The sequence below is a fragment of the Haematobia irritans genome, chromosome 2, assembly GCF_050003625.1.
Source record: "Haematobia irritans isolate KBUSLIRL chromosome 2, ASM5000362v1, whole genome shotgun sequence".
Classification (NCBI taxonomy): Eukaryota; Metazoa; Arthropoda; class Insecta; order Diptera; family Muscidae; genus Haematobia; species Haematobia irritans.
This window is the reverse complement of record NC_134398.1, coordinates 13029023-13051723: the sequence shown is the minus strand read 5'-3', so window position 1 is coordinate 13051723 and position 22701 is coordinate 13029023. Positions and strand designations below refer to the sequence as shown.

The following is a 22701-nucleotide window of genomic DNA, read 5'->3' as shown; positions in this document are numbered from 1 at the left end:
TTGACAAAATTTCCTATAACAATAAAATTTTGACAAAATTTCCTATAGAAATAAAATTTTGACAAAATTTCCGATAACGATAAAATTTTGACAATATTTCCTATAGAAATAAAATTTTGACAAAATTTCCTATAACAATAAAATGTTGACAAAATTTCCTATAGAAATAAAATTTTGACAAAATTTCCTATAACAATAAAATGTTGACAAAATTTCTTATAGAAATAAAATTTTGACAAAATTTTCTATAGAAATAAAATTTTGAAAAAATTTCCTATAACAATAACATTTTGACAAAATTTCCTATAGAAATAAAATTTTGACAAAATTTCCTATAACAATAAAATTTTGACAAATTTCCAATAACAATAAAATTTAAAAAAAAAAATTCTTTATTTTTGGAAAATAATTTTTTTTTTTAATTTTTCTCCAAATGTTGGTAAATTACTTTTGTCTCAAGTTTCGATCGTTACTGTAATGTTTTGCCTTATTTAAGAAGGCGATCGATAACTTCTTATCTAGATAGTGTTCGTGTGGAAGCGTAATAAAGAATCACGTGCTTTTTCGACTACATGACATTATTGAAATTCAAGCAAATCTTATTTGTGACTATGGCTTTTACAATATCGAGATTTTCTTCCCACATGAACTTGTCTGTTTTGCCAAATTTGTAAAAGACTATTAGGAAATAGGTTTGTTGAAGACTTTCTCAGAATATTAAAATAATTTGTCAAAACTATTCTACCATATATCTGATATCGGCTCAAAAATGTCTACACCAAAGGTACTAAATCATTCGTATTGAAAAAAGTACTATAGTACTGCATTTTCCATCCCTGGTGAGTACTCTTCTTTCTTATTTCTCTTACCTGTGATTTATTCTCTTTATGGTGTGAAATTTTTATTCTGCATTTTTATAAATTCCTACTTTTAAATAAAAATAATAACAATAAAGAACATATCATTATAAAAAATCTCACAATTTTAATATAAAATAGATTTAGCAAAAATATATAAACAATTAAATTAAATTCTATTATATGTAGACAATAATATAAAAAATCCAAACTTAATACCCTATTACCTGAGGTTAACATTTTCTGAGAGAAATTAGTTAATTAATTTCAAAAAAAAAAAAAAAAAAAAACAAATGACTATTAACAAAAATTAAAAGTTGTTGGATTATTGATTATACGACTATCTAACTGGCTTATAATAAAATATAAAATTACTGGTCAAGTTCAAATTTCAAGATCTTTGGCTGGTTTGCTCTCTAATAAGATTTTCTGCTTTATTCATCATATCGAGTATAGGTTGATGGATAATTTCCTTATTGTTTGAACCCCAAACAAAATCCACATGGGCATAATATTTCCGATCAATAAAATGAATGATCATTTTATTTCCCAACTGGTTTCTTAACATTTCAAGATCCTCTCGGGCCATATATTCATCGTAATCACTGTAGAAAAACTGTATGGGAAATCGGGGATTCACATTTGTCAAATTATATAGAGGAGCCGATGATTGATTGTAGCGTCTCATATTGCCTTCGTGTCCATGGTTGTATTGGATAAATTCCTTGGTATGATGGAATTGCATGAAATGTAAAAGTTGCCGCATAGAAGCGGAAGTTGGATGACTATTGAAAATATCCGGTAGTAAAGACTGAAAGAAAAATCTATTAATAAATATTGAAAACAAAAAAAATCAATTTTAATTTTTTGTCCTACCTTATCCAAATCGGCTGAATAGCCACCAAATAAAAGATATAATATAAAGGAACATATTTTCGCATTAGCCTCTTTGCTGCGGCATTTGTCCAACCATAAAAGCTGTCGCAATAATTTTGATGAAAAAAGCTCTGTATTACCAATGTAAGGATGCACGGGCGTATGAATACCAAGAAATCCCGCAAAATATTGCGTGAAAGATTTTCCATGGACCATATAGATACAGGGACCCAACATATGCATTGTCTTGATTTTCTCATTATATTTCGGGTGCATTGCTAACAGAATCATTCCGGTTGCTGTACCTTGTGAATAGCCTACATAGTGTAAGTCGGATTTGTTGGTATGATTCAATATAAAATCTATGATGCAGGGCAAATCAATAGCTCCAATTTCATGCAAAGAAAAATTCCAATATTCCTTATCATCGGGAGACAGGCGAATATGTCTTTTACTATAGATATTTCCACGACTATTACCCAGCCATACGTCATAGCCTTGATTAACTAAATCATAGGCCAAAGGATTTTTAAGGCCTTCTATGACCCAAGTGTCGGATGAACTGGCTAGGCCATGCATTAAAAAAACAACTGGAGCGGCCTTGGTTCCATTATTGATATTGCGGTCATTGTCAGTGCGATTCCTAATGCGAAAAATTGTCAATCCATAACCATCAATGGTATCAATATCATATGATTCGCTGATGTAGCCAGCTCTATTAATTCGTTCAGTCTGAAACAAGAAATTATGCAATTATAGGATAGGATTTATTAAATTTAAGCCTAGAGAAAATATAATTAAACCTCCCAATAATACTGGAGCAATAAAAAAACCCCAAAGGCCTTTAAAACCTCTTAGTAACCTTGGAGGCATTGAAAAGCTATGCTTTTTAAACTGTTGTTAAACCTCTCAGTACTACTGGACAGATTTCGAAGTATAAAGCCTATACAAGTGCCTTTAAAACTTTATAAAGGGTGATTTGTTAAGAGCTTGATAACTTTTTTTTTAAAATAAACGCATAACATTTGCAAAATCTCATCGGTTCTTTATTTGAAACGTTAGATTGGTCCATGACATTTACTTTTTGAAGATAATTTCATTTAAATGTTGACCGCGGCTGCGTCTTAAGTGGTCCATTTGGCAACTTTTTCGAGCATTTCGGCCGGAATAGCCCGAATTTCTTCGGAAATGTTGTCTTCCAAAGCTGGAATAGTTGCTGGCTTATTTCTGTAGACTTTAGACTTGACGTAGCCCCACAAAAAATAGTCTAAAGGCGTCAAATCGCATGATCTTGGTGGCCAACTTACCGGTCCATTTCTTGAGATGAATTGTTCTCCGAAGTTTTCCCTCAAAATGGCCATAGAATCGCAAGCTGTGTGGCATGTAGCGCCATCTTGTTGAAACCACATGTCAACCAAGTTCAGTTCTTCCATTTTTGGCAACAAAAAGTTTGTTAGCATCGAACGATAGCGATCGCCATTCACCGTAACGTTGCGTCCAACAGCATCTTTGAAAAAATACGGTCCAATGATTCCACCAGCGTACAAACCACACCAAACAGTGCATTTTTCGGGATGCATGGGCAGTTCTTGAACGGCTTCTGGTTGCTCTTCACTCCAAATGCGGCAATTTTGCTTATTTACGTAGCCATTCAACCAGAAATGAGCCTCATCGCTGAACAAAATTTGTCGATAAAAAAGCGGATTTTCTGCCAACTTTTCTAGGGCCCATTCACTGAAAATTCGACGTTGTGGCAGATCGTAAGTCTATTCATGATGAAATGTCAAAGCATACTGAGCATCTTTTTTTTTGACACCATGTCTGAAATCCCACGTGATCTGTCAAATACTAATGCATGGAAATCCTAACCTCAAAAGAATCACCCTTTATTATGCAGAAGACATGAAAACAAATCCAAAGCCTTTGCAACTGTGATTAAACCGCAGATTTCGAAGTACAAAACCAATACAAGTGCCTTTAAAACTTTATATTATGCAGAAGACATGAAAACAAATCCAAAGCCTTTTCAACTGTCATTAAACCGAAGATTTCGAAGTACAAAGCCTATACAAGTGCCTTTAAAACTTTATATTATGCAGAAGACATGAAAACAAATCCAAAGCCTTTTCAACTGTCATTAAACCGAAGATTTCGAAGTACAAAGCCTATACAAGTGCCTTTAAAACTTTATATTATGCAGAAGACATAAAAACAAATCCAAAGCCTTTTCAACTGTCATTAAACCAAAGATTTCGAAGTACAAAGCCTATACAAGTGCCTTTAAAACTTTATATTATGCAGAAGAGATGAAAACAAATCCAAAGCCTTTCCAACTGCCATTAAACCGAAGATTTCGAAGTATAAAGCCTATACAAGTGCCTTTAAAACTTTATATTATGCAGAAGACATGAAAACAAATCCAAAGCCTTTTCAACTGTCATTAAACCGAAGATTTCGAAGTACAAAGCCTATACAAGTGCCTTTAAAACTTTATATTATGCAGAAGACATGAAAACAAATCCAAAGCCTTTTCAACTGTCATTAAACCGAAGATTTCGAAGTACAAAGCCTATACAAGTGCCTTTAAAACTTTATATTATGCAGAAGACATGAAAACAAATCCGAAGCCTTTTCAACTGTCATTAAACCTCTTAATAATGATGCTGGGATAAAAAAAACGGGTTAGCTGATAGCCTAAGTAGCTAATGCTAGATTTTTCTCTATTATTCTTATATTTACTATAAGTTTAATAAATAAATAAATAAATAAATAAAACCGGTATTCACAGCTGTGGCTAAACCTGTTAGTAATGCTGAAGATATTCAAAAAACAAAGTCTTTTAAACTGTCATTAAACCTTTCTGTTATGCCGAAGACATAAAAAACCCAAAGCCTTTTAAACTGTCATTAAACCTCTATTTAATACTGGAGACCAGGGTTGCCATTTTGGTCCGATCAGACCTAAATTGGTTCAAAAAATTATTAATTCTTAAATTTGGTCCAATGGTCGGACCAAATGGAATTTGGTTGATTTTGGTCCATTTTCGTCAAATAGATATTTATACCTTGCGCCACACTGTTCAGGGTATTATAACCCAGCAAAAAAAAGCGTCGCCAAAAAAGTAATGAAAATTTTCTTTTTGGGTCCGGAAGTGGTGCAAAATTGACGCAGATGCGATGAATTTAACATGGGCTTGTCGTAGGACGGAAGTCCTCCATTTCAACAGCCGTTGCACTGAATTTGCATCCCTTCTTTAGGTGTGATCCGAATTCAATGTTTTGGATGTAAATTAAAAAAAAATTCTGTGATATGTTGTCAAATAAATAATTTTTACAATTTCTTATAATTTTTAATGGATTCTAACGCTTGTCGGAAATGTTAGACCTCAAATATTTTGAAAAATTCACAAATTTTTCATATTGGATTTAGTATTTTTTCCGACAAAATTTAAATGATTTGTACCATTTTATGAATTTTTACTCCGTTTTTAACCTATTTGAAACAAAATTATAATACCCTGTTCCACAGTGTGGAGCAGGGTATAAAAAGGTAAAATTACCCATTAAAAGTATGAAAAAACCAACTTATAAAACATTGAATTAAAAGAACTTCCTGGGTAGTTAAAATAAAGAACATCATTGGGAGTGCATCTTCTGGAAGTGCTTTCAAAGTTGTGCCTTTGGAAGAGCTTCCAAAATTGTTTGCTGGGAAGTAGTGCATATATTAGCAACACCCAGAAGGAGACGAGATAGACACATGGTGTCTTTGGCAAAAATGCTCAGGGTGGGTCTCTGAGTCGCAAACGGACTGTCTGTGAACACATTTTTGTGATCAAAGTCTAGGTCGCAGTTTTTAGTCCAATCGACTTCAAATTTGACACAAGTTCTTGTTTTGGGTCAGAATACAACCCTATTGATTTTGGAAGAAATCGGTTCAGATTTAGATGTAGCTCCCATATATATCTTTAGCCCGATATGCCCTTATATGGACCCAGAACACAAACATAACACTTAGTCGTATAGTCAAGTGTGCAAAATTTGATTGAAATCGGTTCAGATGTAGATATAGCTCCCATATATACCTTTCGCCCGATATGGACTTATATGGCCCCAGAAGCCAGAGTTTTACTCTAATTTGCTTGAAATTTTGCATAAGGAGAACAATTAGTACTATAGTCAAGTGTGACAAATTTGAATAAAATCGGTTGAGATTGAGATATAGCTCTCATATATATCTTTCCCCCGATATGGACTTATATACACCCAGGGAAGGTATATTAACACATCAAACATGTTTTAAGAGTAAAATGTTATTTTTGGGTGGTGACCATGTAACATGGTTTTCGCAACCATGTTATTTTCTCGGATATCATGTATCTGATTTCGGCAAGCAGGTTATATTTGACGAGAAAATACCATTTTAGTGACAAACATATTACATGGTCACCATACAAAAATAAAATTTTGCTCTTGAAACATGTTTGAGGTGATCATATTCCTTCTCTGCGTGTAGCCCCAGAAGCCAGACTTTTAGCCCAATTTGGTTAAAATTTTGCACTAGGAGTGTAGGCAAGTGTGGTTAATTTTATTGAAATCGGTTCAGATTTAGATATAGCTAGCATATATATCTTTCGCCTGATTTAAACTCATATGACGACAGTGGCCAATTTTTTGCTCCGATTTAATTGAAATTTTGCACAGGGAGTAGAATTATTATTCTGACTGACCGTACCAAATTTGGTTGAAATCGGTTCAGATTTAGATATAGCTACCATATATAGCTTTCGCCCGATTTACACTCATATGACCACAGAGGCCAATTTTTTGCTCCGATTTAATTGAAATTTTGCACAGGGAGTAGAATTAGCATTGTAGCTATGCGTGCCAAATTTGATTGAAATCGGTTCAGATTAAGATATATGTTTTTCTGATTTCGACAAAAATGGTCAAAATACTAACAAATTTTGTTCAGATCGAGTCAGATTTAAATGTATATATTTGGGCATAAACCTTTATATAAAGCACCTAACACATTTCACGGATTTGATATGGTATCGAAAATGTGGATCTACAAAGTGGTGCAGGATATAATATAGTCGGCCCCGCCCGAATTTACAATCTCCTTACTTGTTTTCTGTAGAAATAAAATTTTGACAAAATTTTCTATAGAAATAAAATTTTGACAAAATTTTCTATAGAAATAAAATTTTGACAAAATTTTCTTTCCAAATTTAGAATATCCCTACTTGTTTTTTTATACCCTGCATCATAGGATGGGGGTATATTAACTTTGTCATTCCGTTTGTAACACATCGATATATTGCTCTAATACCCCATAAAGTATATATATTCTGGGTCGTGGTGAAATTCTGAGTCGATCTAAGCATGTCCGTCCGTCCGTCCGTCTGTTGAAATCACGCTAACTTCCGAACGAAACAAGCTATCGACTTGAAACTTGGCACAAGTTGTTGTTATCGATGTAGGTCGGATGGTATTGAAAATGGGCCATATCGGTCCACTTTTACGTATAGCCCCCATATAAAGGGACCCTCAGATTTGGCTTGTGGAGCCTCTAACAGAAGCATATTTCATCCGATCCGGCTGAAATTTGGTATATGGTGTTGGTATATGGTCTCTAACAACCATGCAAAAATTGGTCCATATCGGTCCTTAATTATATAAAGCCCCCATATAAACCGATCCCAAGATTTGGCTTGTGGAGCCTCTAAGAGAAGCATATTTCATCCGATCCGGCTGAAATTTGGTACATGGTATTGGTATATGGTCTCTAACAATCATGCAAAAATTGGTCCACATAGGTCCATAATTATATATAGCCCCCATATAAACCGATCCCCCGATTTGGCTTGCGGAGCCTCTAAGAAACGAAAATTTCATCCGATCCGGCTGAAACTTGGTACATGGTGTTGGTATATGGTCTCTAACAACCATAAACCATATAAAACGTTCTCCAGATTTGACCTCCGGAGCCTCTTGGAGGAGCAAAATTCATCCGATCTGATTCAAATTAGGAACGTGGTGTTAGTATATGGTCGCTAACAACCATACCAAAATTGGTCCAATCACACAAAAAGTGGTCCATATCGGTTCATAATCATGGTTGCCACTAGAGCCAAAAATAGTCTACCAAAATTTTATTTCTATAGAAAATTTTGTCAAAATTTTATGTCTACTTTGGCAACTGAATTATATACGTATTGGTTCGATCTTTTTTGATTTAATATATATCACGTATAGACTTACATACAATTTAGAAGATGGTGTTAGGAGGTTTTAAGATTCCTTGCCATCGGCAAGCGTTACCGCAACTTAAGTAATTCGATTGTGGATGGCAGTGTTTAGAAGAAGTTTCTACGCAATCCATGATGGAGGGTACATAAGCTTCGGCCTGGCCGAACTTACGGCCGTATATACTTGTTATACCCTCCATCATAGGATGGGGGTATATTAACTTTGTCATTCCGTTTGTAACACATCGAAATATTGCTCTAAGACCCCATAAAGTATATATATTCTGGGTCGTGGTGAAATTCTGAGTCGATCTAAGCATGTCCGTCCGTCCGTCCGTCCGTCCGTCCGTCCGTCTGTTGAAATCACGCTAACTTCCGAACGAAACAAGCTATCGACTTGAAACTTGGCACAAGTAGTTGTTATCGATGTAGGTCGGATGGTATTGAAAATGGGCCATATCGGTCCACTTTTACGTATAGCCCCCATATAAAGGGACCCTCAGATTTGGCTTGTGGAGCCTCTAACAGAAGCATCTTTCATCCGATCCGGCTGAAATTTGGTACATGGTGTTTGTATATAGTCTCTAACAATCATGCAAAAATTGGTCCACATCGGTCCATAATTATATATAGCCCCCATATAAACCGATCCCCAGATTTGGCTTGCGGAGCCTAAAAGAGAAGCAAATTTCATCCGATCCGCCTGAAATTTTGTACATGGTATTGGTATATGGTCTCTAACAACCATGCAAAAATTGGTCCACATTGGTCTATAATTATATATAGCCCCCATATAAACCGATCCCCAGATTTGGCTTGTGGAGCCTCTAACAGAAGCATCTTTCATCCGATCCGGCTGAAATTTGGTACATGGTGTTTGTATATGGTCTCTAACAACCGTGCAAAAATTGGTCCACATCGGTCTATAATAATATATAGCCCCCATATAAACCGATCCCCAGATTTGGCTTGTGAAGCCTCTAAGAGAAGCATATTTCATCCGATCCGGCTGAAATTTGGTACATGGTGTTGGTATATGGTCTCTAACAACCATGCAAAAATTGGTTCACATCGGTCTATAATTATATATAGCCCCCATATAAACCGATCCCCAGATTTGGCTTGCGGAGCCTCAAACAGAAGCAAATTTCATCCGATCCGGCTGAAATTTGGTACATGATGTTGGTATATGGTCTCTAACAACCATGCAAAAATTGGTCCACATCGGTCCATAATTATATATAGACCCCATATAAACCGATCTCCAGATTTGGCTTGCGAAGCCTCAAAGAGAAGCAAATTGCATCCGATCCGGCTGAAATTTGGTACATGGTATTGGTATATGGTCTCTAGCAACCGTGCAAAAATTGGTCTACATCGGTCCATAATTATATATAGCGCCCATATAAACCGATCCCCAGATTTGGGTTGCGGTGCGTCAAAGAGAAACAAATTTCATCCGATCCACCTGAAATTTGGTACATGATGTTGGTATATGGTCTCTAACAACCATGCAAAAATTGGTCCACATCGGTTCATAATTATATATAGCCCTCATATAAACCGATCCCCAGATTTGGCTTGCGAAGTCTCCAAGAGAAGAAAATTTCATCCAATCTGGTTGTAATTTGGAACATGGTTTTAGTATATGATATTTAACAACCGTGCCACAATTGGTCCATATCGGCCCATAATTATATATAGCCCCCATATAAAACGTTCTCCAGATTTGACCTCCGGAGCCTCTTGGAGGAGCAAAATTCATCCGATCCGGTTAAAATTAGGAACGTGGTGTTAGTATATGGTCGCTGAAAACCATACCAAAATTGGTCCAATCACACAAAAATTGGTCCATATCGGTTCATAATCATGGTTGCCACTAGAGCCAAAAATAATCTACCAAAATTTTATTTCTATAGAAAATTTTGTCAAAATTTTATTTCTGGAGAAAATTTTGTTAACATTTTATTCGGTTCATAATCATGGTTGCCACTCGAGCCAAAAATAATCTACCAAGATTTTATTTGTATAGGAAATTTTGTCAAAAGTTTATTTCTATAGAAAATTTTGTTAAAATTTTATTTCTGTAGAAAATTTTGTTAAAATTTTATTTCTAGAGAAAATGTTGTCAAAATTTTATGTCTACTTTGTCAAACTGAATTATATACGTATTGGATCCATCTTTTTTGATTTAATATATAACACGTATGGACTTACATACAATTTAGAAGATGGTGTTAGGAGGTTTTAAGATACCTTGCCATCGGCAAGCGTTACCGCAACTTAAGTAATTCGATTGTGGATGGCAATGTTTAGAAGAAGTTTCTACGCAATCCATGATGGAGGGTACATAAGCTTCGGCCTGGCCGAACTTACGGACGTATATACTTGTTTTTTTTAATTTTCTGTGGAAATAAAATTTTGACAACATTTTCTATAGAAATAAAATTTTCACAAAATTTTCTTAAGAAATAAAATTGTGCCAAAATGTTGTACAGAAATAAATTTTCTATAGAAATAAGATTTTTACAAAATTTTCTATGGAAATAAAATTTTCACAAAAATTTCTTTAGAAATAGAATTTTGACAAAATTTGCTGTTGAAATAAAATTTTTACAAAATTTTCTGTAAAAATAAAGTTTTTTAACAACATTTTTTATAGAAATAATAGCATTTTCTATAGAAATAAAATTTTGAAAAAACTATCTATAGAAATACAATTTTTACAAAATTTTCTATGAAAATATAATTTTGCCAACATTTCTATAGAAATAAAATTTTGACAAAATTATTTATAGAAATAAAATTTTCACAAAATTTTCGATAAAAAGAAAATTTTGACAAAATTTTCTATAAAATGTTGACAAAACTTTCTGTAAAAATAAAATTTTGCCAACATTTTCTATAGAAATAAAATTTTTAAAAAATTTTCTATGAATATACAATTTTAACAAAATTTTCTATAGAAATTAAATTTTGACAAAATTTTCTATAATATGTTGACAAAACTTTCTGTAAAAATAAAATTTTGCCAACATTTTCTATAGAAATAAATTTTTTTAGAACATTTTCTATGGATATACAATTTTAACAAAATTTTCTATAGAAATAAAATTTTGACAAAATTTTCTATAGAAATAAAATTTTTACAAAAATTTTAATAGAAACAAAATTTTGTCAAAATTGTCTACCGAAATACAATTTTCACATAATTTTCTATAAGAATAAAATTTGTCAATATTTTCTATCGAAATAAAATTTTGTTACAATTTTCTATCGAAATAAAATTTTGTCAAAATTTTCTATAGAAATAAACTTTACCAAAAAATTTTATAAAATAAAATTTTGACAAAATTTTCTATAAAATGTAGACAAAACTTTCTGTAAAAATAAAATTTTGCCAACATTTTCTATAGAAATAAAATTTTTAACAAAATTTTCTATAGAAAAAAAATTTTGACAAAATTTTCTATAAAATGTTGACAAAACTTTCTGCAAAAATAAAATGTTGCCAACATTTTCTATAGAAATAAAATTTTTAAAAAAATTTCTATGGATATACAATTTTAACAAAATTTTCTATAGAAAAAAAAATTTTTACAAAAATTTCTTTAGAAACAAAATTTTGTCAAAATTGTCTACCGAAATACAATTTTCACATAATGTTCTATCAAATTTTTCTATCGAAATAAAATTTTGTCAAAATTTTCTATAGGAATAAAATTTTGCCAAAATGTTGTATAGAAATAAACTCTACCAAAAATTTCTATATATACAAAACTATGCAATAATTTGTATAGGAAGAACCTTTTGTAAAAATTTTATATAAAAATAAAATTTTGAAAAATTTTTCTATAGAAATAAAATTTTGACGACATTTTCTATTGAATTTATAATTCAAAATTTTTTTCCTATAGAAAATTTGGTGAAAATTTTAATTCTATAAAAACTTTACTTAAAGTTGTATTTCTATAGAAAATTTTGTCATAATTTTAAAAGGTCATCAAAATTTTATTTTTGTCTTAATTTTATTCTCAGAGAAAATTTTGTTTAAATGTGATTCTTATAGAACATTTTGTCAAAATTTTATTTCTAGAAAAAATTTTGTCAAAACTTTATTTGCATAGAAAATTTAGTCAAAATTTTATATCTATAAAAAGTTTTGTCAACATTTTATTTCTACAGAAAATTGTGTCAAAATTTTATTCCCAGGGAAAATTTTTTCATAATTTTATATCCATAGAAAATTTTGTCAAAACGTTATATCCATAGAAAATTTTGTCAAAATTTTATTTGTAGAAAAAATTTTTCAAAATTTTATTTCTAGAGAACATTTTGTCAAATATTTATTCTTATAGAAAATTTTGTCATAATGTTATTCCTAGTGAAAATTTTGTCAAAACTTTATTTGCGTAGGAAATTTTGTCAAAATTTAATATCTATAGAAAGTTGTGTTCAAATTTTATTCCTAGAGAAAATTTGGTCAGCAATTTATTCCCAGAGAATACTATGTCAAAATTTTATTCCCAGGGAAAATTTTGTCATAACTTTATACCCATAGAAAATTTTGTCGAAATTTTATTCTTATTTTTGTCATAACTTTATATCCGTAGACAATTTTGTCAAAACGTTATATCCATAGAAAATTTTGTCGAAATTTTATTCTTAGAAAAAATTTTGTCAATTATTTATTCTTATAGAAAATTTTGTCAAAATGTTATTCCTAGAGAAAGTTTTGTCAAATATTGTCAAAATTTTATTCTTATAAATTTTATTCTTATATAACATTTTGTCAAAATTTTATTCCTAGAGAAAATTTTGTCCAAGTTTTTTTCTTATAGAAAATTTTGTCAAAATTTTCTTACCTATAGAAAGTTTTGTTCAATTTTTTTTCCTAAAGAAAGTTTTGTGATTTTTTTTTATATGGATAGATTTATAAAATTTTTTCTTAGTGATAGTTTTGTCAAAATTTTATTCCCATTTCCACCGCGATACCCAAAGTAAGAGCTACGTAAAGTACTTGTGCTTATACTACATTCGCCAATCGATTCTGATTGTCTGTCCAGGACCTCTGATATTTGGCACTATTCTTGCTATTTTCATTGTAGTCGATAGAGCTTTGTCAATTACAATCCTTAAATGTTCCTTCATAGCCAATTTTCTATCTAAGTAAACTGCCAGTTAGTTGATTTACTCTTAATGACAATCCGCTCTTAGTCTGGGACATTCGTGTAGTAGATGGTCGTAAACGGCTACTGATGAAAGTCCATTCAGATCTCTGGGGAAAGTGGGAATGTTTGCGGGTGGCAAAAAGACTCGCCTTTTGATTTTTGAAAGAAATTTTTCGTTCGATGTAACATACATTTAACAAGAGATCATAACATTTTTTTGGGGACAACACTATTTTTCCATGAGATTATATGATTTTACGCGGCTATTGTTTTATATTCACTGTAAACTTTTTTTTTATCAAAATTAATAATAATTTGTATAACGTCAATATTGTTGTTCACAACAATTTTTCCACTATTTTAATACTTTAAAACATGAAAAGGTTATTTTTTTATCAAAATTGTTTTCACTGGACGAGTAATGTTACCATGAAAATATAGCATGGCAAACATGGTCACAACCACATAATTTTGCTGGTTTAATATGTTCTTGATCACAACGTTTCATTTGCTGCAAGCATGTAGTATATTTGCCAATCTAACAGATTTGGAGATCCTTCTCACTTCTTAATTATAGTCGATCACTTAATTTGATCACATCATTAAAATGAGGGATTACTTTTCTATGAAGGATTTTGAGTAACTTCTTTAGCAGTGAACATACCGTGGTTACGAGTATTTGAGGTTCTTCTTTCTGTTGACCGATTAACACTATTAAGGCAATTGCAAGAACGACCAAACTTATTGAAAATCGGGCTTTCATGGTAATTTGTTTTGGGTTTTTGTTTTTTTTTTTGGTAATCTCAGAAATATTGGACCAATAGGTTGATATGCTATGATTGAGAGTTTTTTAATAACTGAATAAAATAGAAATTTCACAAATTGCACCCTCAAACACTACAGCCCGATAAATCTAGTTGCTATTCCAATTGACTGGAACTCACTTAACCCTCACATTGAGATTGGAATTAAATCACCTGTAATTTTGTTTATCACTTAAATGTAAGTTAGTTACTTAGTGAGGCATAATGTGAACCATAGCTTATGGGGGTTGTACTCGAGTAGGCAGTGAAGCCTAACGCCAAAAAATTTTAATCGACACTTTAATAACGTCGACTGAAAATTTGGACTTCGAACACACAGTTAGCCGGAAAAAATATGGTAGACAGCATAAACGTATTAAGATCTATTAAAGTAAAAATTTATGGTTGGAAGCTAAAGGTGTTATAAAGCGGTAATCAACGGTGTAATAAAGCGGTAATCCGCCCTTCATCAATAGGAACCACTAGTTACAAGTGAATGTAACCGCGCTATATTTTGAAGAAAATTTTGTACTTCGACAAAAAGGGAGAGCCTCTCTGCAATGGACTTTGATAATATCACCTAACACGACAATCCAAGATTTTTAAAGATGTTGACTTAATATTGACTTTATAGAAAATTTAGTCAAAATTTTATTTTTATTGACAAATTTGTCAAAATTTCATTTCTATAGGGAATTTTCTTCCCTATAGAAAATTTTATCAAAATTTTATTTCTATAGGAAATTTTCTTCCTACAGAATTTTTTTTATTTCCAGTGAGAGTTTTGTCAAAATTCATTTCCTATAGAAAATGATGTCAAAATTGTATTTTTATAGAAAATTTTAACAAAATTGTATTTTTATAGAAAATTATGAAAAAATTTTATTCCTAGAGAAAATTTTGTTAACATTTTATTTCTATAGAACATTTTGTCCTAATTTTATTTCTGGAGAAAATTTTGTTAAAATTTTATTACTTAAAAAAGTTTTCCTAGTAAAATTCATAAGAGAAAGTTTTGTCAAAATTTTATTCCGAATTTTATTTCTATAGAAAATTTTATCCGAATTTTATTTCTAGTGAAAATTTTGTTAAAATTTTATTCCTTAAAAAAATTTTATAGGAAAATTTCTAGCGAATATTTTGTCAACATTTATTTTATTCATAGAAAATGTCATAGGAAAATTTCTAGAAAAAATTTTGTCAAAATATAATTTCGTTAGAAAATTTTGTCAAAATTTCACTCCTCGAGATAATTTTGTCAAAATGTTATTCCTAGAGAAATTTGTTGTCAAAATTTTGTTCTTATAGAAAATTTTGTCAAAATTTTATTCCTATAGAAAATTTCATAGGAAAATTCTAAGAAAAAATATTGTCAAATTTTTATTCCTAAAGAAAATTTTCATAAGAAATTTTAATTCTATAGAAAATTTTGTCAAAATTTTAGTCATAGAGAAAATTTTGTTAAAATGTTAGTCCTAGATGAAATGGTGTCAAAATTGTAACTCCCTAGAAAAATTTGTCATAATTTTATTTCTTTAGAAAATGTTCTTAAAAATTTATTTCTATAGAAAATTTTGTCAAAATTTTATTCCCGTAGAAAATTTTGTCAAAACTTTATTCGTATAAAGAATTGTATCAAATTTTTAATCCCAATAAAATTTTGTCAACATTTTATTCCCAGAAATTAATTTGTCAAAATTATATTCACAGAAAAAATTTTGTTATAGTGTTATTCCTAGATAAAATGGTGTCAAAAATTTAACTCCATAGAAATATTTGTCAAAATTTTATTTCTATAGAAAATTTTGTCAAAATATTATTTTAATAGAAAATTTTGCAAAATTTTTATAATGTAGAAAATTTTGTCAAAATTTTATACGTATAAAAAATTGTATCAAATTTTTAACTTTGCTAAAATTTTATTCCCAATTAAATTTTGCCAACATTTTATTCCCAGAAATAATTTTGTAAAAATTTTATTCATAGAGAACATTTTGTTAAAATGTTATTCCTAGATAAAATGGTGTCAAATTTTAATTCCATATAAATTTTTTCCAAAATTTTATTTCTTTAGAAAATGTTCTCAAAATTTTATTTCTATAGAAATTTTTGTCAAAATTTTATTTTTATAGAAAATTTTGCTAAAATTGTATTCCTGTAGAAAATTTTGTTAAAATTTTATTCGTATAAAAAATTGTATCCAATTTTTATTCCTAGAGAAAACTTTGTTCTCAATAAAATTTTGTCAATATTTTATTCCCAGAAATAATTTTGTCAAAACTTTATTCCTTAAGAAAATTTAGTTAAAATGTTATTTTTAGATGAAATGGTATCAAAATTTTTATTCCATAGAAAAAAGTTTATTTCTATATAAACTTCTTCTTATTGTATTCGACCTGTATTTGATTTTTCCAATTAATGAATTGTTGATTGAAACGTTGTTGATTGTTGATTGATACAGACCTCGAGCTCGTTTCAATCAACAATTCGTTTATTTCTATAGAAAATTTTGGCAACATTTTATTACTGCAGAAATTGTTTGTCAAAATTTTATTCATATAAAAATTGTATCAAATTTTTTACGTTGTCAAAATTTTATTCCCAATAAAATTTTGTCAACATTTTATTCCCAGAATAATTTTGTCAAAATTTTATTTATAGAGAAAATTTTGTTAAAATGTTATTCCTAGATAAAATGGTGTCAAAATTTTAATTCCATAGAAAAATTTGTCAAAATTTTATTTCTATTGAAAATGTTGTCAAAATTTTATTTTTATAGAAAGTTTTGGCAAAATTTTATTCCTGTAGAAAATTTTCACAAAAAAATTCGTAGAAAAAATTTTGTCAAAATTATATTCCTATAGAAAAATTTGTCAAAATGGTATTTCTAGAGAAAATTTTGTTAAAATTTTATTTAAAAAAAAAAATTGTCAAAATTTATTTTCATAGAAAACTTTGTCTAAATTTTATTTCCATACAAAAATTTGACAAGATGTTATTTGTGGAGAAAATTTTGTTAAAATCTTTTTCCCAGAAAAAATTTTGTCAACATTTTATTTCCATGGTAAATTTGGCCAAATTTTATTTGTATCGAAAATGTTCTCAAAAGTTAATTTCTATAGAAAATTGTGTCAAAATTGTATTCCTAAAGAAAATTGTTATAAGAAAATTCCTAGAGAACATTTTGTCAAAACTTTATTGTGGGTATTAAGTTCTAGTTTAGCCGCTAAAATCGTCATTTTTTCACGATTACTTTTCGTTAATAATCCATTTAAAGGAATACAAACATTGTGAAATTTTGATTTGGGCTATTCCCCATTAAGCTATAATAAAATTTGCAACATAGATGTATAATTTTATACGCTTTTTTACTGATTTAGTTTTTATTTTAGAGGCTGAACTTGAACTTAATACTCACCTTTAGAGAAAAACGTTGACAATCAAAGTTACTCAAGGATGGCTAAAATTATTCTGCTATACCGAAGACACGAAAAAACTAAAGCCCATTCAACTGTCATACACGCAAAAAAATAATTCTTTCCTCCCAAACGAAATTTTAGACAAACAAAGTTCGTTTCTCATATGCTTTTCGCTGTAAGGAAGTGTATTTGGAAGAAAAGTATATACTTTTTGTGATAAACGTTTATTCTTTTCCAGGATGTAAAAACAATTTCATACAGACTAACTCACAAAAAAAAAACATTGTTTTCTTGCTAATTGCATTTTCCCTCACATCTTTCTCACATCCACGAGGTTTTTAGTTCTTAACACCTTCTCCTGTAATACCAACAATGTAGAAGAAATTATACAATTTTTAAATTTTTTTTTACCTTTCGCCTGGACGGAGAATCGAACCGCGGACCATGCACTTTGTAAGCCAACACACTAACCACTGAGCTATGTACCTGCTATGGTCATCAATAGATAATTATCCATATAAGTTATATTTATATAGCATAGCTTGCGGCGCCCACGAACCGAATAAATAAAGTTTATTTAACAGAAACAAACATTTAGTTTGGCACCGTGGAGCAGTGGTTGCTACGTCCGACTTGCAAGGGTCGTGGGTTCGATCCCTGCTTCGACCAAAGTTTTTTTTGTTTTTTTTTTACATATATTCCAGATATGTTCGGAAGATTCAGAAAAAATGTTCAACATTACATTGTACTATATTAAATTTTGAACTGTAAAATGTGTCTTATTAAAGACCTAAAGTCAGAAAAGAATAGCGTTTGATATAAACGAAATGGACTGTGTTGTTGTTTCAAAAATAACTCTTTTTATTGAAAAAATAAAAATTTTGTAATAAACGAATTTTTTTGTTGATAAAAGTTTAAAATTTTCGAAGCAATTCAAAAAACTCTAACAAAAGAAAAACGTTTTCGGTACACGTTTTCCAAACGTTTTTTTTCTTTGCGTGTAAAATCTCTCTGTAATGGTGGAGACATTAAAAAATCAGAGCCTTTTCAACAGTGGTTAAGAAATGCTGGATGCATAAAAAGCAAGTCATTCAAGACTGTAATTAAATCTATTAGTAGTGCTGATCTCTCTCTTTAATGGTGGAGACATAAAAAATTCAGAGCCTTCTCAACTGTCGTTAAGCCTTTTAAGAAATGCTGAAGACATACACCCAGAGAAGGAATATGATCACCTCAAACATGTTTTAAGAGCAAAATGTTAATTTTGGGTGGTGACCATGTAACATGGTTTTAGCAACCATGTTATTTTCTCGGAAATCATGTATCTGATTTCGGCAAGCAGGTTATATTTGACGAGAAAATAACATTTTAGTTGTTACATGGTCACCATACAAAAATAACATTTTTTTCTTGAAACATGTTTGAGGTGATCATAATCCTTCTCTGAGTGTAGAAAACAACCATCTTCACAGGTGTAGTTAAACCTGTTAGCAATAATGGGCACATAAATAAAATCAATGCCTTTCCAACTGTCATTAAACATCTCTGTAATGGTGGTTACATTAAGAAAATACCAAAGTCTATCCACAATTTTGTCTTATTCCTGGCAAAGAGCGGTCTTGAGATTATCGACACGTTGGTATTTTGTAGTGTCAACCTTACTCTCCAAAATGTCCTAGGCGTATAAGTTGGAAAGGAGTTGTTGCATTGCGTTCAAATATTTTTTCGTTTCCCCGAATACTCATTTGTATATGCAAATTAAATAATATCTGTACTTAAGCATATCAAACGATTGAATGAGTCTTATTAATACATCAAGTGCATAGTCAAAATAAATAAAGCACAGTTAAGCACAACAAAATTTTTCTCTCAAGGAATGCGGCAACCGCTTGCTTTCATTTACTGTTCGTTCACTGTATTATGTAGATATCTTTCGTAAACTCTCTCCGTCTTCATCTGTATTTCTTTGTCTCTTTCTCTTTATCTCTCATTAATATCTCTTGACATATGTTAAAAGATATTGTTTCATGTTTCATGAAAGTTTTAAAAGATTATTTAATGAAAACCATGAAACAACCACATATCCCTTAATGATATCCAAATTTTCATAGAAATGTATACAAATAAATTACTATATATTCAATAATATAATTTATTTCTCTACATTTTACTGTTTTTCTAACTTTTCTTAACAGGGAAACAGAGATACGTTTAATTTCCATGGTTCTATGCTGAAGAAGTGTGTAACAGCCAAACTTTTTGACACTCACAAAGACAAATATTTTGCTCTCAAATAAAATTACATACAAATTAAATTCTCTGTTCTCTGCTTTAGAGAGAGAGAGAGAGAGCGAAGAGAGCAAATACACCCACATTTATCAAAAGCGTGTGTTTCATATCTACACTGACCTATTTGCTCTCAAAGATTAATATTAAGACGAAATAATGATTTATTTGTTTAAAATTTAAATTTTAAGACGAAATAATGATTTATTTGTTTAAAATTTCGTCAATGTACATTTTCACATTTTTTTTCAGTGTATAATTGACATTTTTTGATAATGAGACATTAAATGAAATTCACACTATCTAAATAAAATAGTGTGAATCTCAAATCTCAGACAGAATGATGTAGTTGTTTTTACTATTGTGATTTCTGCCGGCGTTTACTTACTCAAACTAACACGTGTTGAAACTATAAGTAATACCTGTTATTTTCTCATTTTATCATACCTGTAATTTTGTTGATCATTTAAATGTCTGATGATTGCTTGATAGCTCAATAGAGACAAGCTGTGGCTCAGTGGGATTATACTCAGTATTAGTGAAGCCTAACACAACAACAACAACAACAAAGAAAGGAAAACAAACACATTTAATGCAAACTTCAATATCGTTTTGTTTTTTTGTTGGACTTTGACATGTGGCTAGTTAATAAAACCTGAGTAACTCAAAGCTATTAATATCTATTAAATTGAAATGAATGGTAGGAAATCGAAACCTATGCCGGATCTATAATTAAAGAAAATACAAACTAAAATATTTTATATTCCAATCATAATAAAATGCAAGTATGTTAGATGCTAATTAAAGCGAAACAGTTGAAATATATATAAGTTTTCCGTATTTTTTAATGGTTATTCATATCATAAACTTATGGCAAAAATTAAGTATTTTGTGTTTGCAAAACGAGTTTCTGAAAGAAAACTAAAAATATGCTGGAATAGACATTTAAATTGCCTTTTTTCCATTCAGAACATTCGGGGAAAGACGGTTGATACTTGTACCAAAAAACACCTACCCAAAAAAAAAAATACCAAAAATCTACCAACTTTAAGAAATTTTATTTGGAATTTTTGGTAAAATTTATGTCAAAATTTTATTTCTATAGAAAAATTTGCCAAAAAAAAATTTTTTCTAAAGAAAATTTTGCTAAAGTTTTATTTCTATAGAAAAGTTTTGAAAATTTTCGTTTCTTAAACATAATATTGCAAAATTTTTTTCTATAGACAATTTTTGGCGTAATTTTATTCTTATAAAAAATTTTTGTAAATGTTTAGTTTTATAGAAAATTTTTGCAAAATTTTATTTCTATAGAAAATTTTTGCAAAATTTTATTTCTATAGAAATTTTTTGCAAAATTTTATTTCTATAGAAAATTTTTGCAAAATTTTATTTCTATAGAAAATTTTTGCAAAATTTTATTTCTATAGAAAATTTTTGCAAAATTTTATTTCTATAGAAAATTTTTGCAAAATTTTATTTCTATAGAAAATTTTTGCAAAATTTTATTTCTATAGAAAATTTTTGCAAAATTTTATTTTTATAGACAATTTTAAAAATCTTATTTTGAATTTTTGGTAAAATGTTTGTAAACATTTTATTTTTATAATTTTTTTTTTTGCAAATTTTTTATTCTATAGAAAATTTTTGGCAAATTTTTATTTTTATAAAAAATGTTCGCATAATTTTATTTCTATAGCAAATTTTTGCAAAATTTTATTTCTATAGAAAATTTTTGCAAAATTTTATTTTTATAGAATATATAAAAAAATCTCATTTTGAATTTTTGGTAAAATGTTTGCCAAAATTTTATTTTTATAGAACAAATGTTTATTGCTATAGAACAATTTGTTAAAAATTTATTTCTATAGAAAATTTTTGAAAATTTTCATTTTTAGAAAAAATTAATGCAAAAGTTCATTTCTATAGAAAATGTTTGCAATTTTTTTATTTTGTAAATTTTTTAATTTGTGTAAAATCTTATTTGTATAGAAAATGTTTGTCAAATTTTTATTTCTATAGAAAATTTTGGCAACTTTTATTTTTATAAAAAATTTTTCCTAATTTTTTTTATAGAAAATGTTTACAAAATTTTATTTCTATAGAACATTTTTGCAAACTTTTATTTTTATAGACAATTTTAAAAATCTTATTTTGAATTGTTGGTAAAATGTTTGTAAACATTTTATTTTTATAATTTTTTTGGCAAATTTTTAATTCTATAGAATATTTTTGGCAAATTTTTATTTTTATAAAAAATGTTCGCATAATTTTATTTTTATGGAAAATACTTACAAAATTTTATTTCTATAGAAAATTTTTGCAAAATTTTATTTTTATAGAAAATATATAAAAAAATCTAATTTAGCATTTTTGGTAAAATGTTTGTCAGAATTTTATTTTTATAGAAGAAATTTTTATTTCTATAGAAAATTTTGTCAAAAATTAATTTCTATAAAAAATTTTGTCAAAAATTTATTTCTATAGAAAATTTTTGAAAAATTTCATTTTTAGAAGAAATTAATGCAAAAGTTTACTTCTATAGAAAATGTTTGCAATTTGTTTATTTTGTACATTTTTTAATTTGTGTAAAATCTTATTTGTATAGAAAATGTTTGTCAAATTTTTATTTCTATAGAAAATTTTGGCAACTTTTATTTTTATAAAAATGTTTTCCTATTTTTTTTATAGAAAATGTTTACAAAATTTTATTTCTATAGAAAAATTTTTGCAAAATTGTATTTTTATACAAATTCGTTGACAGGCCGAAAACCTATGTTATTAGCATAGGTTTTTTACAAAGTAATAGACATTTACCTTCCAAGGCTCATGTCTAATATTTTTGCATAATTTTATTTTCATAGTAAATTTTTGCGAAATTTTATTTCTCTAGAAAATTTTGCCAATTTTTATACCGTAAACCACATAGTGGTCAGGGTATAATAACTTTGATCGGCCAAAAAATGTGCCTACGAGAAATATTGATTTAGACCCCATAAAATATATACCGATCGACTCAGAATCACCTTCTGAGTCGATATA

The 22701-nt window shown here is 29.1% G+C and overlaps 1 protein-coding gene across 1 annotated transcript; it reads right to left on the bottom strand.

Moving 5' to 3' along the window:
• Positions 1-959: 959 nt before the first annotated feature.
• LOC142223493 (lipase 3-like) lies at positions 960-14075 on the bottom strand. The gene is made up of 3 exons (XM_075293382.1): positions 13819-14075; positions 1734-2465; positions 960-1668 (listed from the first exon to the last, which is right to left on the bottom strand). Exons 1-3 carry the CDS (start codon positions 13915-13917, stop codon positions 1249-1251), a joined length of 1251 nt encoding a protein of 416 aa, XP_075149497.1. The 5' UTR covers positions 13918-14075; the 3' UTR covers positions 960-1248.
• Between the last annotated feature and the right edge of the window lie 8626 nt (positions 14076-22701).